A 16821-nucleotide genomic window follows, 5' to 3' on the forward strand; every position below is an offset into this window, starting at 1 on the left:
CTTTGAAGGAGAAGAAAACACACACAACCCTTCCATTCTGGCAAGCTGTCAGTTTTACATTAGCAATCAGCATCGGAGTGAGAAGACACCATCTGTGAGCATACATCAACAAGACATCAACAAGTCCCCTCCACTACAGTACGCCTTGCAAACATTCCCACAAGGCACAAAAATAACATGTTTAAACTGTGGAGGGTGACTGAAAAGGGGAAGCCTTGCAACATTTCTAAATCAGGGAGAAAACACCAAGAAGCTTATTACAAAATAAATATGATTTTAGATTGCTCTTATTAGGCAGCTGACATTTATGTAAGCAATAAAATCTGCAGCGAATCAGGCGCTGAAAAGCAACAAACAGCAGTAAAAGTTTATTGGTCTGCACTGTGAAAATGATAATATACATATCACAGCATGTGAGGTAGATACAGAGATCCAATATCTGATGCAATGCTGAGTGCACAGGTACTAATAAACCGTTCTGATTATCCATCAGCAGACCGACTGACCTTTTTGCACTCTCTGTCTGATGTGGGGTTGTTGGTGATCTTGAAGTAGTTGAGGTCGAGTATGTCCTTCATCTCATAGTTGTCTCCTCGTCTCTTGCAGACGATGACAGCCACATCAAATAAAAAGATATGTCTGTAAAGAGAGATGACAGGATGTTATATTCTCGCATCTTCATACTGAAAAGTATTCATTCAGGTCAGTTCAAGGAGTTTATGTGAGTCTGAGCATTTCTGTCTGTCTCTCTGAGAAAGTTCTCTTCTTATCTGTATATTTGTTCGACAGCCGTGATTTAAAAGTGATTTGTTGTTTGCTTTATTCTGCTTTCATGCTGTAAAAACAGGTTTTTTTTTTACTGTATTTAATCTAAAAACAATATATTTGCACTCCTCCATAACAGCTGCAAAGGTTCTGCGAGTGATTCCTCGAGTGATCACACACTGTAGGGATTTATAGTTAAGGCTAATGTCTTGCACAGCTATGTTTCAGTGGAGCGATCTTCATCAGATATTTAATTGCCTGCTTTTCCTCTTTGCAATTCTTATTTCTTGAAAGAGCACAACCTGTCCTGTTTCCTCTTGTCAACACTGGAAACCATGCGCACTTCTCCGTCTCCTTTCGGCCGTCCAAAGGTGATCAGAGGCTGATTCTGGAAGTAAAATAAGACATCGTTGAAAGTCATGAGGTAGTCAAACTTTTTGCTATTGAATACTTTTGATACAACGATCTATGTAAAGTGCTTTCTGCTTTATAAATAAACTTGCCTTTCCTGCCATGTCTTATTATTTTTACTGAACCCAAAACTAAAGTTCTGTTAATTAAAATAAGTATCTAAAAAAGAAAAAGAGTTACAGATATCTCCATGTTGTGCTCCAGCATTAACAGTATGCTTTTCTGCATCACTGAATTAACCTTATAAGTCCAAAGGAAGAACAGATGTTTACTAGCTGATACCCTCAGACTATTCATGAGACTGACCTTGTTGGCTGAAACTTTAACTTAAAATCTGACCTTCTACAAAAAAGAAACTACATGTTGTCCTGATATTTGTGCACTCTGACAGCTTTGGGGGGGGAAAAAACATGTTTTAGTTTACCAGGTTTTCAATAGACCTCTGGTACTGGTCGATCTCCCTTAGCGTCTCATTATCTCTCTTCACCTCGTTGACGTACTGAGCCAGGTCCTGGGTTAGACAGACACACAAATACACAGATTTTTATTGGGCTACTTGTGTCTTGAGGTAGTGAGTCGGAAAGTCAGGCAAATTTCATTTATAAAACCCCAAAGAATTTTTTTTAACTTGAGTGATATTTTGTACTGCTCATTTTAGGTTTGTACACTCTTATGCTACAATTAAAATACCCTTTTCTCAAATTCATGCTAACAGTTAAATAAAAGGAGCGATACAGCTGTCATAATTGATATTTCAAAATGACTCTAACACTAGCAGATAACCAGGCTGCCGTAGCTTAGCTTATTTTAGCATGAGGACTTGAAAGAAAGTGAAACAGCTAGCCAAGCTCTGGTTTAACCTGTTAGTTAGTTCCCTAAAAACTAAAAAAAAGATTCCTTTTGGGGGAAAAACAAGCTGGCTGTTACCTTTCTCAGTTTGTATGCTAAGCTAACTTAATAGGCTGCTGTCTGTAACTTTATATGGCCATAAAGATTGGAAAAGAGCAATGGTCTTCAGATGTAACTCTTGGAAAGACTGTTATAAGTATGAACGTTACAAGCTGTCTTAAGTCTAGCACTTTAGCTTTTGCTGCTAAGTCCTTAAAACTAGAGTTTTATAGCTCCCCTCAGAAGCGTAGGCTAAATTACTCCGTAGTGTGATTATATAAATATAAAAAAATTATCAAAAAAAACAGAAACGATTTACAACCTATTTGTTTTACAAATTCCTCCATATTTAGGTGGCAGACACTGTTTAGACTCAAACGGCTAAATTAGCTTACTTTTGCGAAAAAGCTAGTATCACCTTTCGCGGTAAGCACTGCACTTACTTTCATGGCATCAAGAGCAATCTTCAAGTTGGTTTTGTCAGCAGCATCGTGAGTGTGTTTGACTAACTCCTGTAAGAGGATGACAGAAAGACTTGATGGACTGTATTCAAACAGAAAAGTAACACTCAAGCTAACACAGAATAACTCACAGCTGACTCATCGTAATACTTACAGTTAATTGTTAATAGTTAATATGCAATAATATATGAAAAGCTGTCATTCATAGTTAATGATTTGACTTTTGTGTTCAGTCTCTGTTTTATAACAGTTATTATAATGACAAGAAAGTAGTAAAAACATAAAGATATTGAGGACAGAAAAGCGTTGTTTGATAATGTTTTTTTTTTTCCAGATATAATTTTGCCAACACACTACACAGTTCAAAATCTATCATCAACATTCACAGTAAGTTTTCTACGCTGAGAATCAATGAAAAATTCCCCGGGTCTCCTGTGGAAGACTTTGGCTGCATTGACGTCGAAAAACAAGTTAAACATCAAGTAAGACAAATATCCCTGTACTAGTCCAGACTGAGTTACTTTTCCTCCTACAGAAACCGCCTTTCTTTACCATGTCTGCTGCAAAGATCACATCTGACTGTTAAAAGAAAGCAGGGAGATATTTTTCATAATAAAAACACACACAAAATCACCAAAGAGTTATTATGTACCGCTTTGTCCTACAGTGCAGCGCCAAAATCTGCACAAAATGAAAATTCCTCACGGGAGCTTTAACCTTTCATTACCTTTTAGATATCATTACAAAATTAAGACATTAACCATTTATCTGCAGCGCTGCTCTCCACCTTAGCTGTATGTACTTTTACTTCATTCCTGTTCATAAGTTTCTCTCCCCTTTCTTCCTTTTTTACCCCCGTCTCAAAGTGTCTCCTCAGGGGGATGCTGAGAACACCGGGGATCACCACCTTTTACCATTGAGACCTTAACCCTCTACAGCAATCTAAAACAGCTGTCTAGTCATTGTGCCCGCCTGCCCTGCCAGCTATAGTCTGACCCTTTCATTCATACTAACCAGGGGAGAAGGTGTCACACAGTGAGCAGTGAAAGAGGGAGCATGTCTGGTGAGAGTGCAGCCACACTGCATGAGATGTGTAAGTATAAAATCTGCTATTGTATTCAAAAATCGATTCAGTGATGTGATGATCATTTTGCTTAAAATCTGTTTTTGCAATCAGGTGACATTCACTCAAGAAATTAAACATCTTCCACTTAAAAGTGTCTTATATGAGAAAAATTCCAGAAATTCTGTTAAAATGACAACATATAGTAACAGCAAGAATTGAAATTATTTAATCCATTTTTTTAATGTATTTTCTTCAGGAAATGTGAGATATGATATGACTTAACGTGAGACCTGAACTGCTTGTTGAAATAGATGTTGTTTTGTGACATGTGAATGTGCGGTGACAATTTAAATGGAGAAGAAAACATGAAGCTAAAGTGTGGGGAATGTCGCCCTCAGGTGGCTGCTTTTATACTGGAAGAAAAGAAAACTGTCACTTAAGTTGAATCAATGCCATTGGTCAAACTGTTTAAGTGTTGGACTTTCAAAATCAAATATATTTGGTATAAATGGTGTTTTAGACAATTATGCAAGAGTCAATCAAAATTGGCCAATGCTGCTTTTATGTTGTCCTGGAGAAAAGGAGTAAGCACCAGATGTTCCAGGATACTGTACTTTAAATCTGTAAATCCTTGATTTTAAATAAGCTGGAGTTAAACCTTCCCTACCTGTAGAAGTAGATGGTACTTCAGCACTCGTTGCATTGGAACAACCAGCAGGTCTCTCAGTGTAAACTTCCCATTGTTGGCTCTCTTTGAGCACTCCTTAAACAAACACCAAATCACATATTTATAACTGCATGAGCTGAAACGCATCATTACACAGATGACATTTAATGTGCAAGATTACTCGTGGTGAGTTGTATTCATGCAATATAACTCATGTTGCACTAACATTTCATGTACGGATAATTTAAGGTGCATGATATTTAATGTGCAATAATAATCATAGTGCAATAACATTTCATGTGCACTAATTACAGTGTATTACAATTTAATGTGCAATAATATCCTTGTAAGATTCAAAAACACTCAGAGGTCCCACAGCACTTAAGACTGAACTACGTGAACTGCATCTTTTCCTAAAAACTAGTTTTCTCTATCACTCTTATCTATAAATGTGTATGACTATTATGGAACAATGATAAAATGATAAAAATAGTTTATTTTGATTTTCATTGTAAAATGTGCAATGAAAATAAAGGCACTCAATTATCTTCTATTCTATCGCTGATTTGCTGTTCTCTGTCTAAAGCATAAAATCATCAATGTAATGGTCTTTATTTATCTGTTTAATTTAATTTAATATTTTAAATTTTTTCACTGGTGCAAAATGTTTTTTTCTTCATACAGGTGTTTTTTAGTATTTGTAATGCACAAAATAAACACTAGAGGCTGCTATGACTATAGATCTCTTCTTCAGGTGTCTCACCTCCAGCTTTAGTCGAACATCCTCTTTCTCTTTGCAAATGATGTCTAAAACAGCGATGGCGAGCTCCACCTGGCTGCAGTATATCCCATAAATGAGCAGTCTACAATTCAGAGGAATGACAGTTAAGACAAAAGAACTCTGTACACTCTTTGTGTGTATGTGCGTGTGCGTGTGTGTGTGTGTGTGCATGCGTGTGCGTGCGTGAGTGTGTGTGTGTTATGGGCAAGATATAGTGATGACTATCATGTGTCTCATGGTAGAGATTGTAACAAGAGATCTTTTGAGACAGAATCTGTTGTACTACAGTTATCTAAACTACATCATGATATTACCAAAAAGGAAATCCTTCCTATGATATGGACAGAAACTATTTTAAAAAGCAGCTGTCAATCATATTCACTCAGTTTTTCAGTACACTTTCAGTTTGATCCTGAAATGTATAGAAAATTAGAACCGGCTTCATAAAATCAAAGCCTTCATAACAAAAGCAACATCTAGATGCTAATTGCTACAAGTATGTGTTGGCTACATTGTAAGACAATGTAGTCATATTTTTATTCCACTGATGGCAAACTGTAAGGTACAGAAGAGAACATACTGAAACTTAAATTGAAACTTTCGGTACTAGTTAGGGAAACTACTGAGACATAACTGCACAAACAAAAGAAAACATCAAAATGTGCTCTTGTACTTTCCCTTTAGTGTAAGAGAAAGTGTCAGTGATAAGCGTTTATGAATACCTGTCTTTGTAGCTGATGAAAATTTGGTGGAGATTTAAGGCATTTTTGTTTAAGATGGAGTCCTGAACGTCAACCATGAGGCTCTTGTGAACTTTAACCAGGTCCTGTTTTTTTTTTTTTTTTTTAAAAAGGGAAAACATCAAAATTTAGAGTTCAACATATTTTTGCTAATGTCATACAAAATGAAAGAAAACTGGAGGAACTTACTGGGATGTTGACAAAGACTCTGTCGATTTCAGCTGCAGAGAAAAATCTCTTCAGAGGATTCAGGAAATACTACAGAAAAATAGAATAATTAGATAAATTAAAAAATTAAAACCCAGTTGAAACATTTGGTTCCTTATGTAAATTAAACTACTTAACTTAAATTCAACTAGGAATAATCGTTATGGTAATTTAATCTGTGACAAGACTGCAACAGCTGAGTGGCTAAATAATAACAGACATCACATTAGATATTAGATAAGAAGACGATAGAAATCCCCTTGGGAGATTTGTGACTGTAAATTCCCAAAGCACTTTGTCATGTGCATTACAGATTTATTTACTGATGTTTCATTTGAAGCTCAAAATCTTCTGTAGTAAGAAATTAGCATGTGGTATCACCCAGTCCCGCTATCAATGTCGGATCAAGCATCACCATCAATGTTGTGGTCAGTGTGAACAAATGTAAAAATGCTACACTAAGGTCAAATGATATAACTATTTTACATCTTAAAAACCCAACCCATCAGTGCATGATCTCAGTGTAGAGCAGACTAAAGGAGATTTAGTACCTTCTCTATGGACTCCAGAGTCTCTGTGTATTTCTCCTCTGTTTGTTTGATTTCTGAAAGGCAGCAGCTTCGGACATCTACCTCTGCCTGCTTCTAGAGAGACACACAACTTAGAAAATCTTGCAATTATGGACAAGCTTTAAGTTCTTACATTACTACACCATCAGCATATACTTAAATCACTATAGACAGGTAACAGCAAAGGCAAAATTGTAAATAACAATGGGCCAAAGATAGATCCCTGTGGTACCCCCAGTGCATGACAGTGTTGTTAAATAACCAAAAATCTTTGGAACGTAACGTGGTTTTAGTTTATTAAATAAAATTGCAAACAAGTAGGATGGATGATGATGAATATATCAGATGGCTGCTGCCTGACAGGCGCGATTGTGCACATAATGAAGCTGCTTTATACTCTTTTCTGCTTGCTAGTTTTTTCTTTCTCTCTCATTAGTTAAACTGTCATAACATCGGACTCTGCTGCTTCATCCAGCACCTTGGTTATGGCGTAACGCAATACGAACGTCCACAGCAGCCTTTTTACGTCATGTCTTGCATCCTTACACCCTCCCCTACAATCTGAAAGAAGAAATCTTTTGCTGTGAATGAAATGTGTGAAAGAGCAACAAAGGAAAATTTCAGGGGCAGGCTGTCCTGAAATTTTGTGGAATATTTTCCGAGTGCATGTGTGAAAAGGGCTTAAGAATTCAAAGATTTCCTCATAATAAGTTTCAGTAGCAGGTTTTATCCAATAAATGTACTAATTCAAAAATACCAATTTGAAAATGTAGCAAAAGAGTATTTTAATCTGCCTAGATGTGAGTGCACTGCATGTGTGTGCGTGTGTGTGTGTGTGGGGTACTTAATGCTGTACCAAAGAGGGATGCTGCCCAGTCCTCATGAGGTCTTCATAGATTTCTCCACCTGCATAGTCTTCCTCTACCCCGTAAACAGCTGCGTACAAGTCATCCTCGTCCTCCAGGGCATTTTCACTATCACACAAACGATCACAGGCACACACATTAGTATCTTTGAAATGTTTTGAATATCAGCAAAAAGTTACTTCTAGCTATTAGTGAAAAAAATGATATGGTATGAATGTAACTATATGTCAAATGCAATGTTGAATTGCAAGAAATATTCAGATATAAACAAAAGGCAACATACTTTCTGCACAGAGTATAATTGTCTTTGTCATTCAAATTGATAGAGTAATTGACAATACATGGAGAATCAGGACTTAGGTGGCTTGTTTTTCTCAAACTAATCGCTGCAAGTACTGGAAAGTAATATCAAACAGACAATTTATAGACAGCATTTCCTGAAACTGTAATGTGACATGAAATAAATTCAAATTTGATATCTGTTCTAGACACTGATTTCTTTTTATCTACCTATCAAGCTGTCAACAGCACCCATCCAGAGTCTTGATGTGGGCGGTTTGCAAGCACTCAGCAAAAATATGCAGAATTACTCATAAGTTCCCTCCGACAGTCAGAGAGAGAAACAGAGCCAAGCCTTTTACCAAAACACGTGGGTGTTAGACCCCTGGAGAGCAGGGATGATGAGCAGAAATAATCATGTTCTATCAACACCAGTAATGGCCCCGCAGAGAGGAGCCTCATACATACTCAATCAAGTCTTCCAGATTATTGTAAATGTCCTCGTCTTTTAGGCTTTCCTCAGTCGGGAACGGCCTGGAAATGACAGAAAAGCAGCGTGAGTTGCAGAAAGAAACACATAGTAACTTTTGATGTCTTGAATTATATTTAAATATCCATAAAAGTTAAATGTGCTAAGGGATGGCATAAAAATCTAGTGTTTGAAAATGTCTCGATTTATCAGTGGGTCTTTAAAAAAGTACAAATTGGGTTCAGGAGCCTTATTTTATTAAATTTAAAATCTGAAAAATCAAGAGGATGAAATAAAAACAGTCAAACTTTCAAAAATAAAATAAATATGCAACACATCAGGGGAAATAACATATGGTACAAACATGTAATAGCTGAAACTATAACAATAACTGATAAACAACATTATTAATTATTCATCATTGTGTTCATATCATGTGTTTTTCCCTGTTGTAAATGGTTTTTCTTTGTTTTAATTTCTGGTATTAAAGACGCATATATAAAAAGAGTAAAAGACAGAATTACTGAGCATTGTGGTTATGTGGTTGTAGTGCCAGTAAGGGGTGAAGAGGTGAAGGTGGAGCTGAAGAGGGAGGTTTCTATGGGCACATTTTCTAAATATGCGAGTGAGTCTATAAAATAACACACATTTTGTTAGTGTTTTTAATGCTGAGTAACTTACTTGAATCCTCCTTGCTGTGCAATTAATGTGTATGACAGCTTAGATAGGGTGTCCATAACCTGGTAAAAAAGAAAACATTTAAAAAGTGTTTATTCATGTTTTCAAAATCAGAATCAAAGACAAAGAATGAAAAGGGGAAGAAGAGAGGGGTAAATATAGTAAGAGAGCAAATAGATATTTTATGCTAATTCTGTGCTCAAGTTATATCATTTTAAAAGCAGGATAAAGGATCATTTGACGACTGTATGCACATGTTTGTCTGCTGAACGCTACTGATTTGTTGATTGATGTAATATTTGTTTATTGCCTGTTTTCTGTTCTCTGTCTGAATCTTTGATGCTGCTGTCTTGGCCTGGACTCTCGAGAAAAAGAGATCTTGTATCTCAATGAGAATATTTTTTTCCTGGTAGAATAAAGGTAAAATCAAATATCTGAACTGTTGTAGAAATTACTCTATAAATAGTGATCATTTGAACACTCCAGCCCTCATTTCAACAGGGGAACTTTTTTTTCTTAGCTCTAAGTAACATATCTTACTACCACTTGGACTAGAGAAGGCACTGCAGTGTCCGAATGTTAAACATATGGCTGCCTTATGTAATAAAAATTATTTAAGTCATTTAATCTGATTAAGCTCAAATTTAGTGATATCCAATGCAGAGTCTTTATGAATAAGATGTCCAATGAAGCGATAACTTGCAACTTAAAAGATACAGCCGCAACCATTCTACCTCAACAGCTTAAGATTTAGCAACTAACAAGCGACAACTTGGCTTTTATTAGGTAACCAACTTTTGACACCTCCTATAGGCCAAGAACATGCAAAAACTCACAATACACACAAAATATAGCAATGACATATTAACCAACTAGTAACTACATAGTAAGCAGTTGTAACACCTTGGCAACTATTTAGCATCAAGCTAGCTGGTACAAAAACAAAAACTTCCTTTCCTGAATTGAGACTCAAGTACCAAAGAGTATTTGCCATGGTAGTTGAAACTTTTGTCACGGAATATTTTGCCTAAGTTGCCAATCAGCGAAAAAGAACGGGACATTTTTACTCTAGCTCCTGTCTTTTCTAAGCAATTGAAACAAAAAGAGATGCACCAACTGATTTAGACTAAGACATCTCTTTCAAGACATTCAACACGTACATTTTACTTGCTGCATCGTCAGATATTTTAACTTGTAACAAGCAACGCAGGCCTTATCTTTTGCCTTTATTTTTTGAAATAAGGTGTTTATCTGGACTTAATGTGTCCAGGTAATGTGGCGTATAATAAGTGTAACCAGATATTTTGGCTAGTAGATGTTAGACCAATACACTAGCTAAGATTTGAGTTTTTGGAGTCCTGACAACTGTTAGCTTGTACCTGGCAAGCTAATTGCTCTCAAGTGTAAATCAGGGCAAATGACAAACTACTGCTTGGTTTTCTTTGTTTTATGCTGTGTAATCTCAGTGAAGTGTATGCCATCATAGGGCAATGTGTCCTCATGAATTCATTCAGGAGGAAGAAACACTCTCTCAAGCAAGCTTGTTAGCTTGTTTGCTAAAAGGAAAACAGGTTATTTAACAGACTCCCATCTATTGACTCACTAAACTCAGTGTAGAGGAAATTAGCAAATGTTACAAATGGTATTCATTTACGAATCAAAAGTTTTAAATCAGAAGCACTTCAAATAAAGAAGTAGTTAATCATTGTTTTATGAAATGCTAATTCAAAGGGATGTATTTCGGCAAATTCATTTGAGGATTGAGTTAAGCGAACTTATTTCTTGTGTTAAGAAAGACTGTTAAGTGTGACAGAGTGACAAAGACACCGCGACAGAAAAAGACAAACACTGGTCGCAGGAAATGGTCATGTTACCTCAGACTCTGACACCTTTGCATCAAGGCTGTTTGTGTGACAGATAAAGAATCAGAAAAAGAAAGTGAGGAAAGTCCAATCTGCTCTGCAATAAAGAAATGTCTTAAATCTCTTCCATCTGCTTCTTTCTTTTTCAAACTGGAAATATCCCACCTTTTTAATAACTGAAGTCATGTTTTCCCAGTCACATGCAATGTCATTAAAAACATTTTAATTCTGATGTGAGAATAAACTACTTAAAAGCTTATGCATGGTTGTTTACCATTAGATTTAATCAAGGATTTCCCCTGTGTGTGATAATCCTACATTAGTTGCGCATTTATGTGTCTGTAACCACAAATGACACTAAAGAGCTGGACTGATTTGGACTGTGTTATAGTAATACTTACAATGGACATCATTTTGATCCAGTCTGATACGACATCATTACTGAGCAGACAGATGAACCACGGGGAATGTTTTTGTTAAATTCTACTGGTTGCTTTGGGGAAACACATGCACTGATATTTCACACAGTGCAGTCAGTCAGTAGATGATAGGGGATATGAAGGGGAAATACAGTTCATGTTTGCATAACGTCAGCTCAATGTCTTCAGAAAAAGTGGGGAATAAAATGTATGCTAAAGAAGATTATCCCATGTGTATTAGATTTAATTTTGTAAATTGAATGATTTAATGCTTTTAAATGCATAGAGTAGTTTAGGACATAGAACAATCTTATTGACTTTTTATGTTTATAATTTCTACATTGGCTCTCAAGAAGCTTCTAGAGAGGTTAAAAAAGCCTAAAATGCTTAAGTATAATGATTATGATTTGGGTGCATGGTTAAAAAGAAAGTAGATGGGGCTAGATGCAACTGCCTATCTATCTGCAGTGTATCTCCTCTTCCTGTGTGAATGCGTGCTGTGGCTTTGTCTGATCAAACCAAGTTGTTCATGTGACTTAAAAGAGTTGTGTTTGTAGAGTCGAGTGGTCCCTTAATCTCTTTGAGTTATTTACAGCAGCTGAACACATGCCCCTCTTGTAGCAAAGCCAGAAGTTGGTTGCAAAGTGCGACGAGTTGAAAAATGAATCACCTGAAGAAGACGTCTGGTGGAAACGTTGTGATCAATTCAAACTTTTTGTGGCATTTGAGCAAGTGTGCAGGCTTATCTTATTTCCTCAGTCTGCTGATTTTGCCCTGCACCAACATGATGTGCTTATAACCTCCTTTCTTAAAGTGTGAAGGTTTCCCAATATCTTAAACAGGGGGAGCGCACTTGCTCCTCAAATATTGAAATACAAGACACTCTTAAAGAAAAACACTATTAAAGGTCGCTGGATTTAAGGAAATGTAATTCAATAATTGATCAGCTTCACGATATTTCATGTATATTTATCATATTTGAATCATTAACATTGTGTATTTGGAAATTCAAAGAATTGTTCGATTTCTTAAGTATTTTCGTAAAAGCAAGAACTTCCTCACTCCAGTGAACATAACTGATTAAATACTAATAAAAGTCAATGATGAGCAGAAATAATCAGCTGTTTTTAAGAAGATTTAGTTGACAGGATGAAAACTGAATTATTTAAGACAGAGGGGTTAAAGTGTACGAATATCTTAACATAATAATAAGATGATGATAAGCTGGCCCGTTTTAAATGTTTTTTCTCACACTTGGCTGTCTCCTCTAAGTCACACTAAGTTTCAGCCACATGTGACTTCAGAAGCAATGCCACAACCTGAGCTGAAATCAGACCACTGTGGTGAGTGTGGCCTCTTTCCAAAATGTCCCCAGAGCAACATAAAGGTGATAGGAGGTGAAGCTCTGTCTCCTCTAAGGTTGTCAAGATCAAATTTGTACATATTAAATAAAATCATATTAAAACATTACTGGGAACATTATACAAAGGCCTTCGGTAAGAACGAGTGTGTCAGCATATTCTGAGAGGATTTTATCAATATAAACTATTACAATTTATTTTAATTTTTGAAAGACATGTATCACATTTTTGGTGTGTAGGCCCATGGGGGTCTCAGCTGATACAAGAGGGGGGGCTCCAGAGAAAAAAGGTTGGAAACCACAGAGAGATAGGCTATAGCTGTTTGCCCATGCTTCCAGTTTTTATGCTATGCTAAACTAATCAACCTCTAGCTGCAGCTTGATATTTACCCTACAGACAAAAAAAAGCTTGATCTTCTAGTTTGATCTTCTCTCACAAAAACTTGTATTATAATCCCACCCTCGACCCCCGAATAGAAAATATAAATCCAGCCATGCCTTTAGCATTAGAGCCACCACTCCTCTCTTCACTTAAAATGAAGTGTGCAAACATTTGTTTACAGTCAAGTGGGCATGATTTTATGCTCATAGAATAAAACCACCACGTTTCTTTCCTCCTCCTGTCATCTCTCTGGTCCCTTGGCCTCTATCATACATACAGCTCAGCTGCCCAGGGTGAGGCCTGTAGTATCTTCGCGGAGGAATGTAGGTTAGAGAGCTCTCATTTGATATTCAGCGGACTAATACGCAGTCAACGGGCAGAGTTGGCACAACTCAACCCTAGTGGATTACACTGGCTAAGATTTGAGATGTTCTCTTGTGGATGTTTTTTTCTGGAAAATAAGGAAGAGATTGAATATTTCTTGTTGGACTTTGTGACCCTTCCTGAGAGCAGCCCAGTGGCTGAACCTGCACACGCCTGTATTTATAACTAATGATGCAGTGCAATCTCTTCCCCCCCCTCCGGAAGCTTGTTTGTTTGATGGACAACCCTTGAACATGACTGAGATTATGCAGCCCGGCCTGGATGTAGTGTACATATTTGCAGACAGCACCTCCCCTATGGGATTATCAGCTGCCAGATTAACTGGAAGCTTCTTTAGAACACAACACACTGAAGTGAAAGAAAAGAGAGCCTGTGTGGGGAAACTGCACGCAAAGCTCCATATGCAACCTCTCACATTTGTTGAGAACCAATGATCACTGTCACTGCATAGAGGTCTATTCAATGTCTTACAATTTGCTAGAATTAAGCACATTTGCCCCTTTTTTCAGGAGCATTGAACTTTTTTTTCTTATGAATCTGGAGAACTCAAACTACATCAGTTTATATGATCTTAAACACAAACAAAATCTGTCAGATTTATTTAAAGAAAATGACTTACATAAAGGATCGCAGGTCATTCATTTTGGTAAATGGACTTTGTTTAGCGCTTTTCTAGTCTTCTGACTACTCAAAACACTTTTACACCGCATGTCACACCTACACATTCACACACTGATGGCAGTGTGTGAATGAGGCTGAGGCTGCTCTGTAAAGTGACCATCAGAAGTAATAATCCCATTCATACACATTCATACGCCGCCTCTGCTGAAGCAGCAGGAGTAATTTGGGGTTAAGTGTCTTGCCCAAGGACACATCAGACATGTTGCTGCAAGAGTTAAGCTGGGGCTCAAACCCCCAGCCTTCCATTTGAGAGACGACCGACTCTACCACTTGAGCCACAGCCGCCCCAAAACAAAAGAACGTTGTTCTCGTCTTTTACAGTAAATCTCATCACATGTAGAAACAAATTAAAAATCTGTCTGCAGACTGGCGGTCTGCAGACAGCTTTCAGTCCACTGCCTGGATAAAAAAAGAATATTAAAACCCTCTTTTTGAATGAATGTATTTGAAAATTCCTCTAAAGGTTTAACCTTTTAGGAAATAATAGTAAAGGATTTCCCCTTGGAAAACCCCAGAGAGGCTCTCACAAGTCTTAACTGCTTTGAGGTAGAGCTGTGCAGAGAGCGTCTTGAACTAAGGAGAAGTGAGAAAGAGGATAGTCAGAGTGCTTCAGAGCGCTTTCGTCTTCTCTTCAGAGTTAACTCACACTCCTGTGCTGCTGGCAAGTATAGCGTGGAGAAGAAATGGAGGAGCGCACTACAAACCCACTGACCTGGTAACACTGTGTACACACACTAAACCAGCTCCCGCAATAACGTGGCAATGAAAAGCAGACGACCGATCCCTTTGAAAGTGCCGCCGAAAAATGCAAGGACAGGCGATGGGTGGACAAATATTGAATGCACACACACACACACACACACACACACGCCATGCTTACACAAGAGGACAGAACATCCCACCTCTGACTGGTTCTACATTTCTTCTTGTAAGTGTTTTCTTCAAAAGCAAATTCAAGGTATGTATGTAAATATGTGGATGTTGGACACGCAGCCTGATGATGTTTTTGTGTTCAAATACAGGTGAAATTCAATAATGAAGTTATGGCAGTTCGCATACGTTAATGATTTCTTGTTTACATGTACTTGTTTCTTACCTTTACAGTCTACACAATGCATAAAGTACAGAGAACTGAAAAAATTCTGAATGATTTTTGTACTTTTCTGGTGACTTACATACTTTGTTGATTTAATTAATCACATAATCACATAAATATATCAAGGCTGCACACCTAGGATTTAGTTTACTGCATGAAGTTAAACAAAGGGTATTCTTTTTGTTTTTGTTTGCTGACTTTTTCTTTTATCAATAATCAATAATGTCTGCTATGGTCTTGTTTGCTTTTGTAGGTCATTTGGAGGCAACCAAATTGATTTCGGTCTGTTTCATAACCGGCTTAAAACTCTTCACAGAATAAAATCTGAATGCAGATTTGACATGATTTCAGCAAGTTCTTTTCTAAATGATGGTTATTTACATACTTTGTTGATTTAATTAATTTAATCACATAAATATATCAAGGCTGCACACCTAGGATTTAGTTTAAGTTAAACAAAGGGTATTCTTTTTATTTTTGTTTGCTGACTTTTTCTTTTAGGCATGATGCAATTTTCTTGGTGTAAGAATAGCATTGAAAAAGTGAGACTCATGTGCTGTTGGGCAAACTAGATAGATTGATTGATTGATTGATTATTGATTAATTGATTGATTGATTGATAGATTGATTGATTGATTGATTATTGATTAATTGATTGATTGATTGATTGATTGATTGATTGATTGATTGATTACTTGATTGATTGATTGATTGATTGATTGATTGATTGATTGATTGATTGATTGATTGAACTAGAAAGGTGCCAGATCCTTAATAAATCCAACTACAGAATAAGGGAGATAAAAGAAAAAGCAAAAGAAGAAAATAGCAGAGAAGGGGGGGAGTGTGACCATGGTGGAGAATAGCGTTCTAAAAAACAAAGGACTGTTTCATTGTTTTTGACAAAAAAAAAGTGATGAATGTGGGTGTTACCTTTCCGAAGTCACGGACGTCAAAAAGATCAAAGGCTTCGAATAAGTCACTTTTCTTCATCCCGAACACGTCACAGCAAGACGTCAGGAAGGTGCGGATGTTCTTCAAGCACAGGAACTGCAGAGGGCGAAAAAGTATGATGCTTGTGAATTCTGTATGCTTTGTCTCCTAACAGCACTTTCAGATTGTTGTTCTTTTTCATTCAGACATCAGAATAAAAAGTCCATAAAAAGCTCTGTTCAGTGGAGGAACCTGGATATCTTTGCTGTTACTGACAAAGTGATGCCTTTTTGTTTTTTTAAACAACAACTGAATACTGTCTCCTAAACTAGATGCTTGATTACGGGATGCGTTCGACTAATTTGATCCACAACTATGACTGTTCTTGGTCTCAGATTACTCAGTGCATATCATTGAGAAATTCAAGGATAACAATGCAGAACTGACATTCCTCGACAGAAACAGTGTCAGGGAATAAGCTCTTTTTGTTGTTGGAAGCACTTTCTGACAAAATAAGTATCCCTATGATCAGTTGATATGTTGACAGCAGGTCTTTGGATCATAGAACAACAGCATATTTATAGCTGTGAGGTGAAATTGTGGTTGAATGCTGTTAATATCCTCTTAACGCTTTGATTTGAAACCATCACTTCATTATGTTTTCACCTTAATAAATATAAATTAGCACTTTATAAGAAGGCGTAAAGAACTTTAAGTCGCCTTTATTTAAGTGAAGGTAAACTACAAACACACCCAGCAAAACGCAAACTGAAAATGTCCTGTCTTCTTTTGGTGTCACTTCCTATTAGGATCAAGTCTCAGTGACAAAACTGAGTGACCAGAAAACCTTTTTATAA

At 36.9% G+C, this 16821-nt stretch overlaps 1 protein-coding gene across 4 annotated transcripts in view; it reads right to left on the reverse strand.

Annotated features, from left to right (window-relative positions):
- Positions 1-16821, reverse strand: part of vav3b (vav 3 guanine nucleotide exchange factor b) — a 53638-nt gene that overhangs the window by 32982 nt on the left and 3835 nt on the right. For 2 of the 4 annotated variants that reach the window (XM_065954310.1, XM_020629629.3), the window contains exons 2-14: positions 15965-16081; positions 8851-8909; positions 8169-8234; positions 7412-7529; positions 6538-6630; positions 5969-6037; positions 5762-5865; positions 5022-5121; positions 4259-4354; positions 2508-2576; positions 1601-1687; positions 1068-1153; positions 507-639 (exon numbers count right to left, since the gene is read on the reverse strand). In XM_065954310.1, the coding sequence (XP_065810382.1) occupies positions 507-639; positions 1068-1153; positions 1601-1687; positions 2508-2576; positions 4259-4354; positions 5022-5121; positions 5762-5865; positions 5969-6037; positions 6538-6630; positions 7412-7529; positions 8169-8234; positions 8851-8909; positions 15965-16081 (1197 nt within the window). The remainder of the gene's footprint in view (positions 1-506; positions 640-1067; positions 1154-1600; positions 1688-2507; positions 2577-4258; positions 4355-5021; positions 5122-5761; positions 5866-5968; positions 6038-6537; positions 6631-7411; positions 7530-8168; positions 8235-8850; positions 8910-15964; positions 16082-16821) is intronic. The other 2 variants (XM_065954312.1, XM_065954311.1) reach the window with 2 other exon arrangements.

Source organism: Labrus bergylta, chromosome 4, assembly GCF_963930695.1.
Source record: "Labrus bergylta chromosome 4, fLabBer1.1, whole genome shotgun sequence".
NCBI classification, from domain to species: domain Eukaryota; kingdom Metazoa; phylum Chordata; class Actinopteri; order Labriformes; family Labridae; genus Labrus; species Labrus bergylta.